General features: G+C 38.9%; 1 protein-coding gene across 1 annotated transcript; it reads left to right on the forward strand.

Moving 5' to 3' along the window:
- Positions 1-31: 31 nt before the first annotated feature.
- ca7 (carbonic anhydrase VII) lies at positions 32-6,352 on the forward strand. Its single transcript, XM_054608794.1, has 7 exons — positions 32-183; positions 858-1,055; positions 2,772-2,890; positions 3,115-3,210; positions 3,534-3,596; positions 3,704-3,859; positions 5,431-6,352. The coding sequence occupies exons 1-7, from the start codon at positions 147-149 to the stop codon at positions 5,548-5,550; spliced, it is 789 nt and encodes a 262-aa protein (XP_054464769.1). The 5' UTR covers positions 32-146; the 3' UTR covers positions 5,551-6,352.
- The last annotated feature ends 14,492 nt before the right edge of the window (positions 6,353-20,844 follow it).

Consider the following 20,844-nt stretch of genomic DNA (forward strand, 5'->3'; position numbering starts at 1 on the left):
GATAATTGCCATTCCCCTTCAGCCACTAGATAAACTCCATCAATAGCTCAATGGTCTGGTATCCGTGTCCGTCCTCCACCTGCGCACCGGACTGCAGAAGTCAAACACCGACTAGTTGATCCGACTTGAATCCGCTTACAAGGACAATGACAGGGAATCACTGGGGTTATGGAAAAGAGGACGGTAAGATCTCACAGCATGCAGGTTTCTCTACTGCTTTCCCATGATTAATAGTGGAGGCAATTAACCTTAGATTTAAAAAAAAAAAAAAAAAAAAAATACATGCTCACTGTTGTTTTTTGTTTTTTTGCTGGGCGGTATTTACAGGAGCAACGCTGTTAATGCGAGATTAGCCACATGCTTAAAGGGATGCCTGCTGTCACTTTAAACTGACTTTCCAGTCGATTTGCACTGGACTCTTTGAGAGCGAGACATTGCATTGCATCAGTGTCATGGCCAATTCAATTCAAGTTGCTCCACTTACTGTGGCACATTGTGTTGCGTGGAAGAGACAGGCTTGAGTCAATTAACCACTGATTTCTCTTTTATTCATGGGGTCTTGATTTTGTTTTTCTGACCTGTAAGTTGTTGCTTTAGAGGCAGACCTTGATATGTTAGTGGTTTACAGTAGCCTTACGTTAGCTGTGTAGTATTAGAAACTAAAAGGGTATTCTATTACTATGCGTTAGAAATAAGTTCATATTTTTATCTTGGAAACCCAGTAAATCTGTTTTTGGTTTTTAAGTAGAATTGATCATCATATCCTGAGTTAGAGCTGCAGGCACACATGCAGTACTGGGTGTATAAGGCTGTAGAAAATTATTTATTCATTTCTTATGGTCTTCTTTTTTGATAAGGTCCTACTGTGTGGCACAAAAACTTCCCCGTTGCCCAGGGTGACCGGCAGTCTCCCATTGACATTGTCCCTCATCAGGCTTCACATGACCCCAGTCTGGGTCCGGTTGTCCTGAACTACGACCAGTGTACCTCCCTCAAAATCGCCAACAATGGACACTCTGTTGTTGTGGAGTTTGAGGACTCAGATGACCGCTCAGGTGAGAAAAATCTGCTTTTTATGTGCATTAATTTATAACTTACAGTTGACACTTAATTTTTTTGAAAAAAGCAGAAACCTTACCTTCAAACTAAACCAACTAATCAGTTCAAATGCATTCTCCTTATAGATCTTCACAATCTACAGAGGTCACTCTTTGGTCTACATGTGGTGAAAATATAAAATGACAATAAAAACAGAAATGTGAATGCTTGTAACGCCTATGCATTGATATGACATGACCTTTGGTTGAATTAGAAAAATGATTACCTGCAATTATTGACAGAGATAATAGTTGAGGGATAAGCTGCTATCTGTTGTTACCAGCACGCAGTGGAAATCTGCGCTCAAAGTTTGCTTTCAATAAACATACCCTTGAAAGGTGGGATTACCTTGATTTTTTAAAAAGTGCAAACCATGTGCATAACTGACCATAATCAAAGGTTACAAATAAACCCCTGATTATGCGGCAGGGAAATGCAGCCGACAGTTAACTGTATGAGCATCTGTCTGCTGGACAAGAGATGATAACCTCAGGTGATCTCAACGGTTATTATGACCCTTTTTAGCTTTTATCACTGGGTGGATCCATATTAACCACCCCGTCATTAACATGCATGATAAGCTCAGAAATGTTGAGCTGTTTGGTTCAGAATGTTTCCTCAGAGCAGACAAGTAACTATCAGCGAAAGTAATTAATGAAGGTGGAGACCTTCAAATGAGGTGCACAAATCCCCTAAACCTGCTGTTGTCTGTTTGCCTCGTGTGGCTTGGTCTGGGTGTACACATGCATATATTCACACATGACAGTTTTCTCTGTCACTGCTCTTTTAGTAAAAAAATTGTCTCTGTAAAGAAGTAATCCAAACTTTTAACAATATCTTATATCACAAGCTCAAAGATCTGGCTCTCAATGATAGAATAACAAACATGACGGGAGCTGATTATAATTAATGCATTTCTCTCGGGTATTATTAATGTTGCTTTTACAACATTATTATCACCTTTTATCTACACTATTCAACACATTAGTTATTTATAGGTGGCACTAAATATTTAATTTTACTTAACAGATTTTCTTCTAACAAATCACACTGTTCTTGTGGTCATCCACATCTATATTTAAGATGGATCAGATGAGTGTTTTGCTCCTTGTTCCACTCATGCGTAGCTAATCTGACCTGGACTGGTGTGGCTTGTTTGTCAGAAGGATGTCAGCAGCATCACAATGAATAACAGTCAGATTAGCCCGGCGTTCATACCCAGCAGTGCAAGCCATAGGCTCTGAAAACAGTCTGTACTATTCTGATAATGGGCTGAACGTCATCATGACATATATTAAAGTTAACTGTTGGCCAAAACAAGGAACAGTATAAGGCTAAAACTAGCTTTAACTTAGATTTATTTAGCATAGGATTGCCTATTTTTGTCTCCAACTAAAGCTTGTGCCACAGAGCTCTAATGATAGATTTATTGGTAAAGCAGGCAGTTTTTCTGACGATGGTCATTTCTCAGCTTGGAGTTAGAATTTGATTAAAGTGTTCTGGGTTGCCAGGTTGACTCATCCTGCAGTGGTACCAAGCTCACACGGGATGCTCTGTGTAGCTTTTTACTGGAAAGCAGTTTGTCTAACACCCACAGACAGTGGGGGGTGTGGATGTGTGTGACTGCTGAACCTTTTTTCATTTTATTTCTCTTTACATCTCATCTTCTACAGTGATCCAGGGAGGCCCTCTTGACAACCCCTACAGGCTAAAACAGTTTCACTTCCACTGGGGCGGAAAGGGCTGCCATGGCTCTGAGCACACTGTCGCAGGAAATAGCTATGCTTCTGAGGTCAGTGTCACGGTATTTCACCGTGTCAGCATTTAATCACCAAATCACAGAATAACCTATTTTTGACTGTAGTGTAGAAAGGTATACGTTAAGCTTTGATGCTTAAGATTACCATATTTTGCCATCTGTGTAACAATGGCATATGTGACTTGATGTATTACATTTAACTATAAAAGCTATTTCTGTTTCTTTCTCTTTTTCCTTTCTGCTATTTGTCCCTCTAGCTTCATTTAGTACATTGGAATGCTGTCAAGTACAAGACCTTTGGGGAGGCGGCAACAGCTCCAGACGGCCTCGCTGTCCTCGGCATCTTTTTGGAAGTAAGATGTTTCTCTTATTTTCTTTTAATGCACATTATGAATTTGCTGACAAAATTCCAGACGTGGAAGGTGTTTTCATAAGGTTGTAGAAGTTATAAGAGAAAAATGATTAGTCACAATGCTGCGTTGTGTTTAGCTTTAGTGCTGTTATGATCACCGTCACCAGTGTTGTGGTGCTGCAACCTATGTTTTTGATATGTGTAAGCTTCAACAAAAATGAAGACTTGTGATATTTTGTACATTATATACGAGTAAATATTTGATATTCCTTCCTTCCGCTAGTCGCATATCAAATTCAAAAGCGATCTTGTGTGTTATGTAAGACAGGTGACGACCATAGATGGCTCCACATGATAACTGACGCTCTGTACACCGTGAAGTTTAAGGTGAGCTCCACTGGATTTTATTACCTGTAAGATTCTTGTGTTTTATGACCTGCTCTTAGAATCAGTGACGCTTTATAAAAGCCGTTGTCTTTTTATTTCTGCTACAGGGCAGTGTTGCAGATTTTAAAAGTTTCAACCCCAAGTGCCTCATGCCCAGCAGCCTCCACTACTGGACCTACCTGGGATCACTGACCACACCCCCCCTGCACGAGAGCGTCATCTGGATCGTCGTGAAGGAGCCAATCACAGTGTCGGAAAAACAGGTGTGTGTTGCACATGTGTTCCTTTACTAGATGCCAGATTTTCAGCACGTAAAACACTGTAGTAGTTACTTTTATTATCCCTGGTCATGTTGCACAGCCATTCATACACAGCATTAAACCCAATCCAGTAATGGGCAACCTCTCTGGCACAATATCTATTTCCTTGACTACAACTAGATCTACCACCAGAGGCATCTACAGTTTGTTAAAAGTTTAAAATATATATATATATATTATAAAATATATATATATCAATATATTCAAATCTTAAACAAGACAGTGATATGATTTAAAACAAAATAGACATTATATTTTCTTTATTCCAACTGCACATGGATGTATTTCAGCACTTTAGAGTATCTCTGATCATTTCATATATTTGTTGTAGCCAATGATCTGAACCCATATTTCTCTTATCTCTCAAAATGTGTAGTATTTAAAGGTTTAAAGGTTTCTGATTTTAAATAACAGTTTATACCTGGAGACATGTACTGGTATACTTTAGCTGTAAGTCAGTGGAGCTCAGCTGATGCTGCAGTTGATCAGTCAGTTGTGACATCCATGTTTCCTGGCCTGCATAATGTTTGGCTATGCTCCGCTAGGCTGCAAAGGCCCATTGCCTCCTTTGTTGTCAATCCAAAATTGAGCATATATGCTAGGTTTAACTAGTTGTGGGGGTGGGGGTTTACCTCTTCGCTGTAGCATGTCCAGATATTTAGTAGGTATGATGCTTTATTTAAAAACCAAAACAAGAGAGAGCATCATACATGGGGGATGCCATGTGTAGGGTTGACTTGTTTTTAGCCACCCCGTCTTTGCACTGAATCTAATCAGAAAGTTAAGGTCCGTTAACTCCAGGTTCATGACAAGTTAAGCTGACTAACTGGATGTCTGCAGCACATGCCCTCCAGGTCCCTCTGTGAGCCGGCCCTGTGGCGACTGCTGCCAGCCTCTGGATTATACTCGCACACATTTTTAACTCGAGGACTGTACGAGAGGAATCGGGAGTTATAATGACGGTGGCACCTTGGATGTAGCCAGGAGCGATCTGTCTGTAAGGCCATGTGTGTAGCATAGCTGGGGGTGAGGCTTAAGCTAGGCAACTGGCTTCACAACCTAGGACTCCAGTCTCAAGCCTTTGATCCCCTCCAGCTGATTATCCTGATGGATGGATGGCTGGGTGTGTGCAGGGCTTTAATTGAGAAATGCTTGCATGGAGACCCAGCAGGGAAAAGCCGTTGCATAAGAGGGTATTATTTTGTTTTTCATTTTCCCTCATAATGTTAGACATAGAACTGGATAGGAAATGCCAAAAAAGAGCGTTACGTGTTGCCTGTTTACATTTTTTTAAAGGTGCATAAAGAATATATCTGGTAATATTCAATGTAGTAGGTAGGGACAGATAAATGTATTGTTGGTTTTGGTCTTTTGAATAGGATTGTTGAAAATAACCAGTCCCACCAGTGTCTGGTCCAGAGCTAATGTTTTGAACCGAACCTGTTTCACAAGAGAAATGTAATTAATTTGCAAAAATATAAGGGGGAAATTCTCTTTCTGTCTTTCCAATGCAGCTGGGCAAGTTGAGAACACTTCAGTTCACCGGAGAGGAAGAGGATCAGAGGACACGCATGGAAAACAACTTCAGGACTCCCCAGCTTCTCAAAGGCAGGAAAGTGCGTTCCTCCAATTAATGAGACCCTGACAGATCTGAAGTCGTAGACAACAAAGGCTCTTTTTGGCGACAGTAAATGCATTGATTTGATTGTACTTGTATTACCTCATGATTGCTCATCCTGAGGATCTCTGATTTACTTTGTACAGAAGAGTAATTCTCATCACTGCCAGCACATTGAGACCTATGTGTCCCTCTTCTGGTCAGAAGCTTCAACGGCAGAGTGAGGAATCAGTTTTTGAATGTTATAGGGAAAAATAAAAGGGATGTCATGAAGCAATATTATTATATTAACTCTTTGCAAGTTTGTAATTTGACTAATATGTTCTATTTGTGATATTTTCATATTATAATAACAAGCTATATGTTAGTGAAGATTTAAATGTTGGATGCGTTGCAAAAGCAAGCTCTTGTAAGGTGCTATCATATGTAACTATTATATAATATGGCAGACTGGTATCATACCAGTCTGCAACTCTGCCGTCTGCAGATTCACAGCCCTGCCCTCCTTACTGATCCTGATTGATCCCTGTTGATCCAGCTCATTGCTGGTGGATTCCCAGTCCCTGTGTCCATAGATCCCTTTCAGTCCAACAATCCCAACTGAAGGTGCTCTGTTTGTCCATGACGTGGGGCATGAAAGTCTCTGGTCCTTTAGAGCTCAAGAGACTTGAGATATTGGTCCCGAGCAGGTTGATCTCCCTTGGGAGAGTTATGGCAGCTTTGTCTAATGCAGGTCCTTATTTAGATAGACCCAGATTTTTACTAATGCAGAGATAAACTTATTTTGTTCCAATACAATAAACGCACAAATGAAGAATGGCACCTCAGTTATATTTGTTTTATGTTGTTAATGTGAAAGAACATTAAAATTTGAAATTATGGGTGGTTTGAATATTTATTTAATGATTCAAAATCATATGATGTTTGCTGAATGAAATAACTTCCCAGAATCCCAGAGTGACATTTAAATATACAGAAACAAGTTTTTCTGTATATGATCATTTGGAATAATCTAGTCTTTGTTTTTCTCAACCACACACGGCAGATTTCTGATCTTGTTTTATTTTTTGTTTTTTCAAAACCCCAAAAAACGCACACGGCAGGTTGTTGACAGAAGAGAACAAGCATTGTTGATTTCTTTCTTTAAGCTGCTATAACTGAACCTTGCACCTGGTATCCACAATAGGATTTGAATCCAGGAGTCATTCAAGCAAATGTTTAAACTCACTCTTAATGATCAGAAGTAGCACTTCTGGGCTCAAGGTAATTAGTAGCCAGGTTGTAGCCCAGAGGGATGAAGGACGGATAGATGGAACACAGACTGTGATCACAGTCAATTATTTACTACCTGTTTAAATTGAGCCAGTTTTATTACGCTTTTAAATTCAGCATGCCAGTGTTTTAAAGGTAATAATATCAATAGACTTGTATTTTAATAAATCCACATGGGTGTGGCTGTAATGTGGAGGGAGGCCATTAATCCTGTTTGCTCCTCTACCTGTGTTTATTTCTTGGTTTTCTGAACGGGACAGATAGAGAAAGAATTTCCTTGTATAAACAAAAAAAGACAAACACAAATTAATAACTTTATATGAATGAATATGACAATGTCATTGCATTCAATCTGAGAAACAGTTTCACATTCACATTTGGATTTGGAATCATTAAGGAAAGCATAAGAAACATCTCATATTTCTGTCATTTTTGCTATTCAGCTAGAGTTTAGAGTTTTGACAGTGGGAAGTATGTAAAGTATAATTTGAACACCAAATCTTAAAGTCTTTGGCTTCAACATGTGCCTACAATATTTGTCCAGCAGATGGCAAGATTGAAGTTTATTTTCAGACTAAAATCCTAGATTGTGTATTTGTATCCTGGTATTTTAATGATAATTGTAAGAAATGATTTTAACTGAAATCAAGATTAGGTAATGTAATTTAATTTAACAGATCTAAATTCAGCAAGGTCTGTCAAAGATTGGATTGTGATAAATCCTAATATTATCAATCTGAACTAGCCTGAGTTTTTAAAATGTGGGCCCGGATGTAGCACAAGGAAACCACATAATACAAACTTTTACATTAAAACATAATACGACACTATTTATTCAATTACAATTTGAACACATTTAATTAGAGGACAATTGAGTTTATTGACATCGTTATGCATTGTGCTGACATTTTAATAGTTATTTTCTCTCACGGACAAATTTTTATTATATTCACATTTTTTAATAATGATGTTTTTGTGTTTTTTGCACAATGCATTCATCTTGTGTAGGTCTTCCTGTAGGTGGCGGCATCTACTGTCTGTTTTACCACATGCAGCGAGAACTCTGGTCTGCCTTTTGCCAGACACATGGATTTAATTTTAAAAAAGTAAAAATAAACCACAAGCATCTTGAATGCACGGAAATGGCTTCAAGTGAAAATGTTGTATTTCATAGAAAATGGCTGACTACAGCTGTAACACATATCTTAAATCCAAAGAGACAGCATTTTATTTGCTATCAGTAACACTTGACCTTGCCTTTGTCCGCCCTTCATGCCACTATGTAAGTATTGTTTAAATCAAGAGGTTGCATTACCCCGTCGTGTTTCATTTCCATTATTTGCTGATGGCTGTGGAAAAAAACAGTTTCTGGTTAATGAATAAAGAATGAAAGTGGGTGTGAGTGAAGTATATTTAACACATGTTTCTGAATAATCCTTCCAAAATAGCACCAGGGAGCTTAATTGAGACTGAGAATACCTGAGCGGGCACATCATCCTCAGCCACAATCGATGTGCCATGAAATATAATATCACAGTCAGGCCTCAGAAATAGAGTCAGTCACATGTATTTTTAGCATCAGGATATCTACTTGCTTGTTGTAGTGATTTTTCCCAGACACAGCAACATCTGATCAACTATGAAATACAAACCTGCAGGACAAACAAGCAGCAGAAAAATCTGCTGGTCAGACAAAAGAATTAAGTTTTTGAGAGAATGGCTAAATGATTATTGTGATTGATGAAAAGATGATGAATACATATAAATTACTGCATAGAGATTCAGAGTGACCTTATTCACTGGTCCTTTCAGCACAATACCTAAATATTGTTAGAGAGCACAGGCAATTTTACATTCCATCACTGTTGAGGGCATGAAGTCTGAAATATGAAGGCATTTACAGGACAGAAGGAGATTAACGTAAATGCTACTGATTTGCATTATGGGAAGTGTAGGATCCAGTATTTTAGAGCTAAGTAAAAAATCTTGACCTCTGCTGTTTTGTGTTGACCCCTAACCTTATAGTGGGGGGGTACCAAAATGCCCTAGAGCCCCTTTAAGGGACGGCAAATCATAATTCGATTTTATTGACAGTCCTGAAGCTGGAAAGGATCAAACCACATATTCCACTAAAACCACAGTCACGACTTCATCTGAACCAGACTTCTGTATCTAGCCTTCTAATCTCACGGTTTCTATGACGCCACAGTCCTCAGATACTCATCTGTTTCAGCAGTAAAGCCGCAAACGGGGACTGCACTTCTAAATCCTTTTAAGTTTTCCAATATTGTCAAGGACAGAGACTCTATACGGCAATCAGGGGACAAGACCAACGGTGCAGTTGCCATGGATACAAACAGCACATGTAGCACAACACAATTGTTGGCCAGCTCATATCTTCCCTACTTGTCTAAGAGCCCGTGATCCATCGCAATCACCCTGTCAGAAAATAAAACCATAGTACCAAAATATCTGACCCTTTTTTCCCTTGAACACCTCTCTAATGACACGTGTGTTTCTGTGTTCATTAGGGAGCTTTATTTAGCAGCAGGTTATCTATTTTTCAGTGAAAGGGCCTGTGATGTCCAACTTATTCTATCCACACTCACACCACCTGTCTATCCTGGATGCTGACAGATGCCTTCACCCAGGTTCATGGTTGGGGTTTTAAGGTTCAACTGTAACAACAATATACACCTTTTATAGGTTGTGTATATACACCCAATACCATTAAGGGTGTCAGGCAGTGGCCTTGGTTCACAGAGTGGATTATAAATCACAGCAGAGAAGAGGAGATGAGGTTCCTTCTCCTGGACACTCTGTTGGTGGTCTGTTATGATAATTAAAGAAAACAGAGCTTCTCCGTCAGGGGAGGGGGGTCGGGGTCTGTAATTCTATACTCTGCTGTCAACTTATATACCATAAAGGCTTTGATCTATGGACTATATTTCAGATAATATCTGATAGCTGCCTCTGGCCTTGCTATTTGGGTTTTGGCCTTATCTGTCATATACCTACTGTAAATGTTTATTGAGACGCTGACACTCAGTTTGGGAGGTACGACAGTCACACCCTGACCCCCTGACATCTGATCTTGACAGTGTGGGCTTACCCAGCATTGAGTCATGACATATTCTGAGTGGGCAACAGACACCTACATGGTCTTCAGGGAACTCATCTGACTTTACATGGTGACCCTTAAAGCCACTTGAGTCAATCCAAGATCTCAGTGTTTGGACAGGGTGTCTATAGCAACACACACAGTCAGCGCTGTTTCACGGCTCAGTCAACCCCCTGTTTATTTCAAACACCTCTGGTTAAAATCAACTCACACATTTGGCTGGCTGAATAGATACATAATAATGTCTGCAGGAGACTTAAGAATCAGAGCTTTATATCCAGGTTGGCGACCATTGCCAGTACTGAGTATTGGCATGATACATTTCAAAGGCGTCTATTTTGGCATCAGTGCAGATTTTTTTTTAAAGTGTACCATTGAGCTGACACATTATATTAACTACATTAAAATGCCACCGTCAACCATTTATTTTGAATGACTGTGATCATAAGACAGCCTGTTTTGGTGTGACCTCTCAGAGGCTTTTTGAGAACTTAAAAGACTTGCCTGTGAGGCTTAATTACACACGGTGATGCTTTAAGCTAAATGTTTGCATGTTAACATGCTCACAGTGACAATGCATGATCATTTCTTGTAACATTTACCAGATACATCATATTAGTTTTACTTTAAGCATGCGCTGAACACACATAGCTCAGCTGAGGCTGATGGAGTTGAATTTTTTGCATTTATCTTAAACCAAAGAATTTGGCAAATTGAAATTTTGACCAAATGGCGGTGCTAGAGAAAAAGTTAAGGGATCAATTATTACAAGTCTTTCTGAGGGGAACATGAATCCATCCACATTTCTGCAATCCATCCAATAGTTGGGGACTGAAAACTACAAATGTTAATCTACTGGTGGTGCTAGAGGAAGAGTCAGGAGATCACCAATGTCAGTAAGATCATCATCTTCTGAGGACCATAAATCAAGAGGACCAAAATGCGCCCATCCATCCAATAGTTTTTGAGGTATTTCAGTCTGGATCAAAATTGAGAGACAGACCAACATTGTGATTCATATAGCCATACCGCTAGCCAGGCTAATGGCAAATGTTTGATTTTGCAAACACTGCTACGATATTACAAATAAAGTGGAAAAGGACACATCCAAAGCTTTTTTTAAATTTCCTCCCCAGAAACTAATTAATGAGTGATCTGATAAATGAATGGGTCTGACTGGGATTTACCCATGTGATCATCTCTCTGTCTGTCTCTCTGGATTGTCTCCAAAAACATCACAGGCCTTTGGCCGGTTTGAACCATCCCGCATCTGCTATATGCTACAATTCCCACAACCAACCACAGCCGACACATTCAAGTCAGAGGGGTCAGTCATGCACCCAGAAGCGTCACAAGTTTCCAAGATCCCTATCCCCAAGCCCACTGGGTCATAAATAGTCCCTGTTAGCCTTTTATAAATCAGAGTGTTTCTATAAAAAGCCTTTGGCTGACCAGAAACCTGGGCTGAAGCCACATCACCCTATCTTTAGCTTTATTTATGTCCTGGTGTTGACAGCGCCACTTGCAAGCTTTCCAGTCACCGTTCAATAGGTCACATGTGTGCCGAGCCCTCGGCCCGATGTTGGAAAGCACCGTGGAGTAAAAACGGTAATCAGTGGGCCTACAGTGCTGGCCAGCATGCATCCTTTACAGAAACAAACCGCCTAACAGCTGCTGAGTTAACGGCTTGATGATTCTTGCCCTCAGATTCTTTCCATCCACTTAGTGTTTATGGAGCTCTCATCTGATGACAGATAAGCCAGTCCACTACTGTGAAATGATGATTAGCTTTATGTCACATGACAATAACTATTGTTACACGAGGGCTGCAAAAATAGAAGGAACCATAACTGTGGCTTTCTTCGACTAACGTCACCGTCTTGCTCATCTTTGTTATTCACTGCATTCAAGCTCATTCTGAGCCATTATGAGCTAACTTCTTAATCAGCAGTTCCAAAAAGCAGACAGTATTATCAGAAATCTTAGTTTCTATCACAAAATAAGACATGAAAAGAGGAATGGATGAATACAGGATGAATCTAGGGCAAGCACAAAGGACCTGAAGTAGACAATCATGTGTGGCCCTGCAGTTAAAGTGAATGAAACAGATATATTCCAAATGTTAAACAAGGTAGTTAGATGAGTCATTCAGTGTATTTAAGTTATTCTGACAGAAATGTGTGGAGATTATAGATTGGATGTATTTGCAGGAAAAGTGACTCACTGGTTACATTGCTTTATTCTTTTATTTTTGGTTTATTCAATTTGACATATTGTTTCCTGGTGTTGGTGTATCTCCCCTCTACCCCAAAGCATGCTGGGATAGGCGCAAGTTCCCTGTGACCATGAAAAATATGACAGACAATGACTGCAGTGGATGAAAGGCAGCAAAACACACTGCACAAGTTATAAAATCTATTAAAATGTACAACACAATGCCACAATGTAACACATATGTAATTGTAATAAACACCTCACCCTAAGCCTCCAGATCCAAGGTAAATAACAAACTGCCAAAAGTGTAGAGATGTTACATCTTTGCAGCTTGCTTATAGAGTTGTGACCTGGACAAACTGACTGAGATGTCAGTTTATGGCAACATCCTAATGTTCAATGGAGTCTGAAAAATGTCATTTCATTAAAATAATAAAGGGGACAATGCAATGTATTCTTGGGGCCATCTCTGTATACCTCATCTGTAAATCCACTTACAACATTAATGTGGTAATACAAGACATGATCCCTCTGCAAGAAACTAAATATAAGCGTTTGAGCATACTGTTTCTGTGAATGGCCTGCAACAATCTTTTAGGACTAGTAGATTGGTCTTAATGGGCCTAGTAAGCTAATTATGTTTGTTCTAAGCTCCCTCTTGTTTTAGGTTGGATGGGTGGGAATAGATGGGTATAGAATTTGTTTATGCGTAGTATGTTTACGTATTTAGCATCGTAGCATTTAGCATCCCTGGGATTTAGTGAAAAATTACTTAATTTAATTAAGGATGTTTCTTAAGATAAAAAAAAGAACTAGAGAATATGATTTTCCCCCAAACGTGGTGGACAAACACTTCATTAAGATGCACCTTTAAACACACTGTATATGACTGTATAGACACGGTATAGAGTGACCAATCAAACAGTACTGCTTAAAAGGGCTAAAACTCTTTTGGGAGTCTGGGATCCATCTGCTCTGTACACCTCACATTAAAGGAAATTCTGAGGAAGACTGTGCGTGTCACTACTCCTCCTCAGCCTTTCCTCTTCTTCCTCTCTCCTCCTAACACCTCGCTCATGTGTTTTGTCGAGAATATTTCAGAGCAGAGTTTGCCCACACAAGGACAGCAAGGTCTCATTTAGAGTGAACAGAGACGGTGTAGGTGGACTGTGTGTGTGTGTGTTGTTACTCTCCTCACAAGACTCACAGCATTGTTACACTAAAAGCCCCGGAGCTTACAAATGTGGGGGCCGCATGTCTTAATGTACGAGGGCCTGTTGCTCTTTCAGTGTCTCCGTGAAATTATTATTTTAACCAATGTGGTGAAACGCTGGTCATCGTTTCTATTTATAATCCCCTATTGAACATGGCATTGTATCTGTGTGGAGTCTGAGGGGCGCAATCATGCAAATGCTTGTGCCAAGACGGAGATGTGTCAGAGCTGGTGGATGATGTGTGTGGGAAGAGTGATTGGGACATTTTTTTATGTAATTATTTTGCTGCTAATGAGCAGTTTCTGCTCCTGTCACTTATCAGGAGATGTAGGTCTGAGGATGATCTGCTGCAGCTTTCCTCTTTATTACAAGTATTTTTATAAGACGAAGACCATTTCCTCCTAAACGTAAAATAATTATGATCTTGAGGTGAGACTCAGTTTCCAATCTCAAGAAAGAACAGACAAAATGGACAAAAAGTGATTGAAAGAAAATAAAAATTTCAACATCAAAAATACTAAAATGTTATGGCAGCTGCTGATGAAGTTAATGTGGTCGGCTCGAAAGCTCAAGAACAGCCACTGACTGGATTGTTTCTTTTGTAATCAAAGATGGAGTATTCCTTATGAATGTGGTTGAGTATTCAGCAACAAGTGACATTGAAATATTATAATGTGGAATTTTACCCAAGTGAAAAGATACACAACGGCCTTTTATGTTACCATAGAAACGGTTTGCTGGGTAATAAAATCAGGTTGGGGATAAAAGATGACGATAAGAAAGCTAATTTTCATCTCCTTTGTTTCCTTTTCCTGACAGACTCATTAAATGTTCTTTTACACGAGATAGAAGAACAACATGTACAGTGTATTTAGTGTCATAGAAGAGTTTTTCATAATGCTTTCATCAGCACCTTCTGGATATTGTATCATTCACCTCTGTCCTATCCCTGATATGAACCTTTTGTGATCCCCTCTTTCATGGTCCTCTCCAGTTGTGCAGCGCACTTTGCTCAGCGCCTCCATCACTTTCACATGGCTTTTTTCACAAGTGCTGTGTGGAATATATCAAAGCAATAATCATTCATAATATCTTTGTTCTGTTGTCCTTCAGTTTGATGAATTGAGTTGTAATAAATTAATTAAAGGACAAGCCTGGTGATATGTTATGTTTTTCTTATTGCCATCAAATCACATGAAATGTATCAAACTAAAAAATAACTGATACAACTAACCAGTATTACCTGAGAGGCCAAAGTCGCTTGAGGGAGCTTTTTGGACACTATATAGGCAGCTGTAGCTTAGGAGGTAGAGCGGCTCATCCATTAATTGGAAAAAATTGGCTGTTTGATCCTCCAGTTGAAGTGTCTTCGGGCATGATACTGTATTCCAAACTGAGAGGCTGTGCAATAAGTATATGCATGTCTGTGTGCTTTGTGGTCGTAGGACTAGAAAGTCGCTATATAAATGGCCATAAAGTCTATGTATATAAATATATATGTATATATAAATATATACAGAGAGAGAGAGTCCATATAGTTCATTTTGGGCCAATGTACTTTCTATTGTTCTAAATACTTGCAAGAGCACCAAATCCTGAGCTGCAAATATTCCTCTTTATTACTACTGCTTGCTAAAAACCACAGTGCCCTGGTATTTCAGGAACAAAACTGAAAGTATAGATCGATGACAATTTTTTATAAGAATAATAGAATATTGCCAATATTATCATTTAAGCACATTTATATTCATACTATGGTCAAACTCACAGTGTGAACAAATGTCCAGGTATTTTTACAAAAAAGAGTCAAGAATCACAGATTGGGAATGAATGGAATGTCACACAAAACATGTTGCTATTTGTTTATCAGTCAGTGTAGTCATGTTAGGGCAATTGTCTGAGATTTATTGTTACAGACTAGGAATTTCAATACTATAATTTATTAACATGATATCCATAATTAAAGAAATAGGGGAAGGGAGGCAGTGGGGGTGCAGATGGGGTTCAATTGTTCACTAAATAGTGCGTTTGTGTTTAAATAAAGAAAATAAATTATGATTTTTTTTGTCAGAAATAAATAGGAACAAATCAGATTTATCTAGATATACATCTTAACAAAATAATCATTTATAAACTGATTTTTTTGTGAACACCTCATTTCTCATGAATTTATGAAAAACTCGAAGAAATGTAATCAAGCATGATTAATAATTCGTCATTCCGTAATGATTGACTTTAGAGCTGATCTACCACTGAGCACTTTTGAAACTCCACATATTAGAGGACAAAAGCAACGTTTTCTCAGTGCAGTGTAGCAGAGTCTGATTCGCTTTTATGTGCTTATATACCAGCTGCTTCTGCAAATTGTTGATTTCCTGCTTCCTGTCTTGATGGCCTGAAATGTAAGAGTGATTACAGTATCTGAATTTCCATAAATAGAAGAAATGACGCAAGTACTCTGTCAAATGTCCATTTCATGTGACAAGCAGTTTGAACTGTTTTCCTGTCCAGGATATCAAATTACTGCATTGAACGAATAAAAGAAAATAAGAGAAAGGACTGTGACCCTTTGTTTTTTAGGGCTTTATCTCTACAGATTTCAATTCTCATGTGTCCCAATGAGCAATTCTGCTGCACACAAAAACCTCTCTTTACTTGGTGGTTGTAATGCTAAACATAATAAATAGGATTTTTACAAGTGACAGTGAAACAATAGAGAATATAATCTTCCAAGAGTTTAACATGTTAAGAGAATATAAATGTATTTAAAATCTGCTTTTGTATAAAGAAAGTATTCAGATCCTTTCCTTTAAGGTGCAATTTGGAATACTAATTGAGAATACCAATGAACATGTTGTCAAATTTGGCTAATATCTCTTCACATCCCCTATAGCTGTCCTTTCTGTGTGCGCTGAAAAAAAATTACATACACAGCTCTGGTAATGTAAATTGCAAACAAACAATATAGAAATACTCCATTACGAGTGAAAGTCCTGTCTTGCAAATGTAACTTAACTTAAGAGAGCTAAAAGTCCTTCAAGTATCAAAAGTAAAAATCCTCTTAAAATGCCTCAATCACCCACTGTAAGTGTAAACATTATAAATCATATTATTGGATTATTATTATTATTACTGGTTGCATTATGGTGTAATTAGCGGGGAACTATCAAATATACTGTTAGATAGTACACTCTATAACAATGCATCATATTTTATAAAGTCATCATATGTTTTATAATTAGTTCCTCTGTCAAATAAATGATTTGGAGCAAAAAGTACACTATATGGTCGAATAGATTTATAAATGAAAAGTAAAAACACATGTCAAGTCCCATCACCTAAAATGTGTACTTTAGTACAGTACTTGAGTTCAAATACTTTTTACTAATAAGAAACTGGTTTAATAGCTTCTCATGATGCCTGTGACAGCGCTGTGTGAAGCCATGCAATGTTAAACCTTATTTTAAAGTTGAGGGAAGACTGTATTGTGCAGTATTTTCATTAATTTCCTTTGCAATGACGAGCACATTGAGTGAAGTTTCTGCTAGATTGACTGAGCACATCAGTCACAATCAGTCACATAACGCATCCCTGACTTGTGTTGTTGCTTTGCAGCGCCATTCCTGTCAGTGAATCAGTTTATTGTACAGTGGAAAGCCCTAACAGCCCCTGCACTTACTCAACTGCCAGTAATTGCAGGCAATTTGTATTAGTCAAACATTGTTTACTAAAAGAGCAGGAGATGCGGGAACAACTAAGAGAAAGTCCCGACACGCTGCAGGTCATTTATGCAGCATTTGTTGAGGTCATTTCAAATGGAGCATGTCCATGACTTTAAACTTTTAAGATTTAAGTAAAATATCAACAGGAAGCAGACGTCCTACATGCTCCTCTGCCTTTGTTGATGGGAGTTTTATTCCACAGTTATTCAAATTAAATTTGTAATTTGTATGCTCATAACAGGCTGCACGGTGGTGTAGTGGTTAGCACTGTCGCCTCACAGCAAGAGGGGCCCGGGTTCAATTCCCGGGCTAGACAACCTTCTGTGTGGAGTTTGCATGCTCTCCCCGTGTGGGTTCTCTCCGGGTTCTCCGGCTTCCTCCCACAGTCCAAAGACATGCAGCTTAGGTGCATTGAAGACTCTAAATTGCCCGTAGGTGTGGATGTGAGTGTGAATGGTTGTCTGTCTCTATATGTCAGCCCTGTGACAGACTGGCGACCTGTCCAGGGTGTACCCTGCCTTCGCCCATTGACAGCTGAGATCGGCTCCAGCACCCCTGCGACCCTTAACTGGATAAGCAGGTTACGGAAAATGGATGGATGGAATGGATGTAATGTATGGACATACCACAAGTCACTCTTTGACAAACAATGAACAGTTCTCTCACAGAGTCGTTGTCCTCAGCCTCTGAATAGATTTGTATCACGACAAATACAAATTGGATTTTGTGCCTAAACTCTTTAAATCTCACAACATCTAACAAGATAGAGATGCTCAACCTGATTAAATAGGTATCCGACCGGGACAGTTTGTAATGCCTTTTGTTATTTAACCTTCAGTTGACCTTTGCCTGATGAGCATAGGGAAAAAAAGAGGGGTTAAGCTTGCGCTGATGTCAAATTGGCACTTTTAGATACCAGACGATTATGGAGGGTGAAGTCCTTCCAAGGAAGCAAATTTCTAATTTACTGTATTTTAGATGTGATTTGGCAGCAGGAACTGTTGAGTGTTTTTTGTTGACTCAAAACAAAACACTGTGATCCACTTTTGGGACTAAAAATATACATAATGAAAAAATAATAAGTATGTTTTTGGAAGTGTCTTTCTGTTACAGCAACAGTTCTACATTATAGTAATTATGCTTATTCGCTTTCGAGTTTGATGCGAAGATCAATACCACTTTCATGTCTGCGCACTAAATATGAAGCTGGAGCCAGCAGCTGGTTAGCTTAGCGTTAAGATCCATAATGGAGACAGGCCAATGATTCACTTGCCTGCATGGAATGGGACATGGACTTTCTACCACTTGGAGACATGTGTGATCTTTCCCTAAGCTAACCTGTGTCATATATATGATAAAATGTCCAGCAGCAGTCCTGATACACAGGAAGCTCTGACAGCTGCAGATGGGAAAACTGTCAAATTTGGAGACAAAGTAAAACACTAATACTCACAGGCCATCTTAAAACAAGTCATATATATGATAAAAAAAGTCCTGATAGCTCTGACACTGTGGAGGGAAACAAGCAGACAAAAGAGAAAAGGGGGGGGAGGGATTAGGAAAAATACTTGTCTGTGCCGGTAACCAAGCAATGGAAAACCGGCCAGTCGCTTGGGGAAAACCGTCCACTGCTTCACTGTTCCTGTCCCCGAGCGTCTGTCCATATGTGGTGAATTATCTATCATTTCTAAAGCTGCTTGGAGTGATTGGAAATCTGGCCCCTGTGTCTCTCTGTTGCCCTGCACCCCCAAGTCAGCCATCTGAACAATCTCTGTCCTTGGAGGATCTGTTGGAACACATCAAGGCTAAAGTTGGAGGTTCATTACCTCCCTAATGTAACACTTGACCCAATGTCTCAAGTTTTTCCCTTCCCTTCTGCTCTCTCATCCCTTTCCTGGTCCTCTTCAGTGTTCTTTTCTGTTACTTGGAGCTGTGTTGCTTTGATTGGAACAGCTAGCCGGAGATATAAATAGCTCAATATAAATGGGCAGTGGGTGCGTAGGCTATCATCGGCGTTGTCTGTATATTTGGTGAGTCATTGCACATTGAAATGGCCAGTTGAGTGAGCGTCTAGCCTTGACACACATGTATTTGTAACAGTGAATATGTAAATGTGGTTTCACCAAATTTTAGCTCCATTGTTGCTGAATTCTTTTCCTTTGTTTCCTGCCTGCTAGCACAGAGACTATAAGCAGCTGAAAATATGTTTGTTTGCTAGTTTACTTCACAACAGTCTACAAATGTGGGAGGATAAAAAAAGAAAGATACAGCTGCTAACCTTCACACAGATGAGGCCTGCTCTTGTGTACGTCATCATTTTTTCCTCTCTGTGATTCTTTGCTCTATTTTAAAAATACCTTAACATTTGTTCATACTGATGAGTATGAACATATTTTGGCTAATCTTTTACTGACTACAGTATTATGTGTACATTTAAATTCTTGTTTTTATACGTGATAGTCAATATCGTAGCAATAGTATAGTTGTCTCTTGCTAGCCAATTTGGGTTAATAGGCCTTTTTCAGGGAATACTGTACCTTGACATGTCACAGTAGGAAAAGCACGGATGTAATTAATACAATGAATAATGGCTAAGTTTGATTAAGTGTCTTCAGTTTCAGGGTCCTGGTAATCTTCTTGGCTTACTCAGACACTTGAATATAACAGAGCTCTCATTAATGATATCAATAATACCTGTGCTTTTACCAAATACACAAGGGGATGCAGCAGGATGGTTTTTTGCGATTTATTAAAGAAAATGGTTTACAAGCTGGAAATCCACTGGTAGGTAAATATTGGCAGTCAAGCAGCAGGTAGTGGGTAGCAGGCATAAAACAGGGAAATCCAAAAGAATGGCAGCAGGGAATAAACTAGAAGTACAAAGCACTGGGAGAACTGGGAAACAAGAACATTGCTTACTGGGTCAGACTCTGATGACCTGAAACTGAAACAAGGAAATCACACAAACTAAATACGCAAGGAACTAATTAACTGATGTAACACAGGTGTGGAGGAAAACAGGCGGGTAACAAACACAAAGACAGGAAGTCAAACAAGACTGGACACAAGAGGAGAGGACTTTCAAACTAAAACTGGAAACAAACCAATACAAAAATCCCAGCTTTGGGTTTATGTTAAAGTTCCTCTTAAAGGGCTGTCATATTGCACTTAGAGCTACATTGGTTAATTGTGGGGCACTGCAAAAGAGAAGAACTGCGAAAACGCAACAGACAGTCTTGTTGCATAATCAATTTATCTAGTTAATGTGTTAGCAATCAGCTACACAATCAGACATGGATTAATATTATCATCCCATTGGAGTTATGTTTCTGTCTAATATTCACACATCCATTAGTTTTGGTTTGGTCTCCAGCAACTCCTGACGAAAACATCTAAGTCTTTATCCTGATTGTTTGACCATATTTTGGTTAATCTATTACTGAGCTATAGTACCATGTGTACAATTACATTTTCGTTTCTTTTGACCGGAGAACCAAAAATTTTAATTTTACGTTTCTACACTTTTCACAAAGAATATTTATAGATGAACTTTAAATGTTGGATTTCTTTCAATTAAAGCAAACAGATTGTGAAAAAAAATGTTCATGTAGAAGTTTAATCCCAGAATCGTGCAGCTAAAAATATGTATGAGAAATAATTTAAAATGAACTAAACTTTTGTCACTGAAGGCTAATTTATGAGTGAGTAGCATCTATTCAATTTGCAAAGCTTTGCCCATTGTGAATGAGAGGTGATTAGTGCCGTGG

Source organism: Anoplopoma fimbria, chromosome 2 (genome assembly GCF_027596085.1).
Source record: "Anoplopoma fimbria isolate UVic2021 breed Golden Eagle Sablefish chromosome 2, Afim_UVic_2022, whole genome shotgun sequence".
NCBI lineage: Eukaryota > Metazoa > Chordata > Actinopteri > Perciformes > Anoplopomatidae > Anoplopoma > Anoplopoma fimbria.

Excerpts from the sequence above, each read along its gene's own strand:
- ca7 (XM_054608794.1), top strand. The coding sequence starts at position 147 with ATGACAGGGAATCACTGGGGTTATGGAAAAGAGGACG. Across the intron at positions 1,056-2,771 it reads GGACTCAGATGACCGCTCAG|TGATCCAGGGAGGCCCTCTT; the intron begins GTGAGAAAAATC and ends CATCTTCTACAG. Across the intron at positions 3,860-5,430 it reads TCACAGTGTCGGAAAAACAG|CTGGGCAAGTTGAGAACACT; the intron begins GTGTGTGTTGCA and ends TTTCCAATGCAG.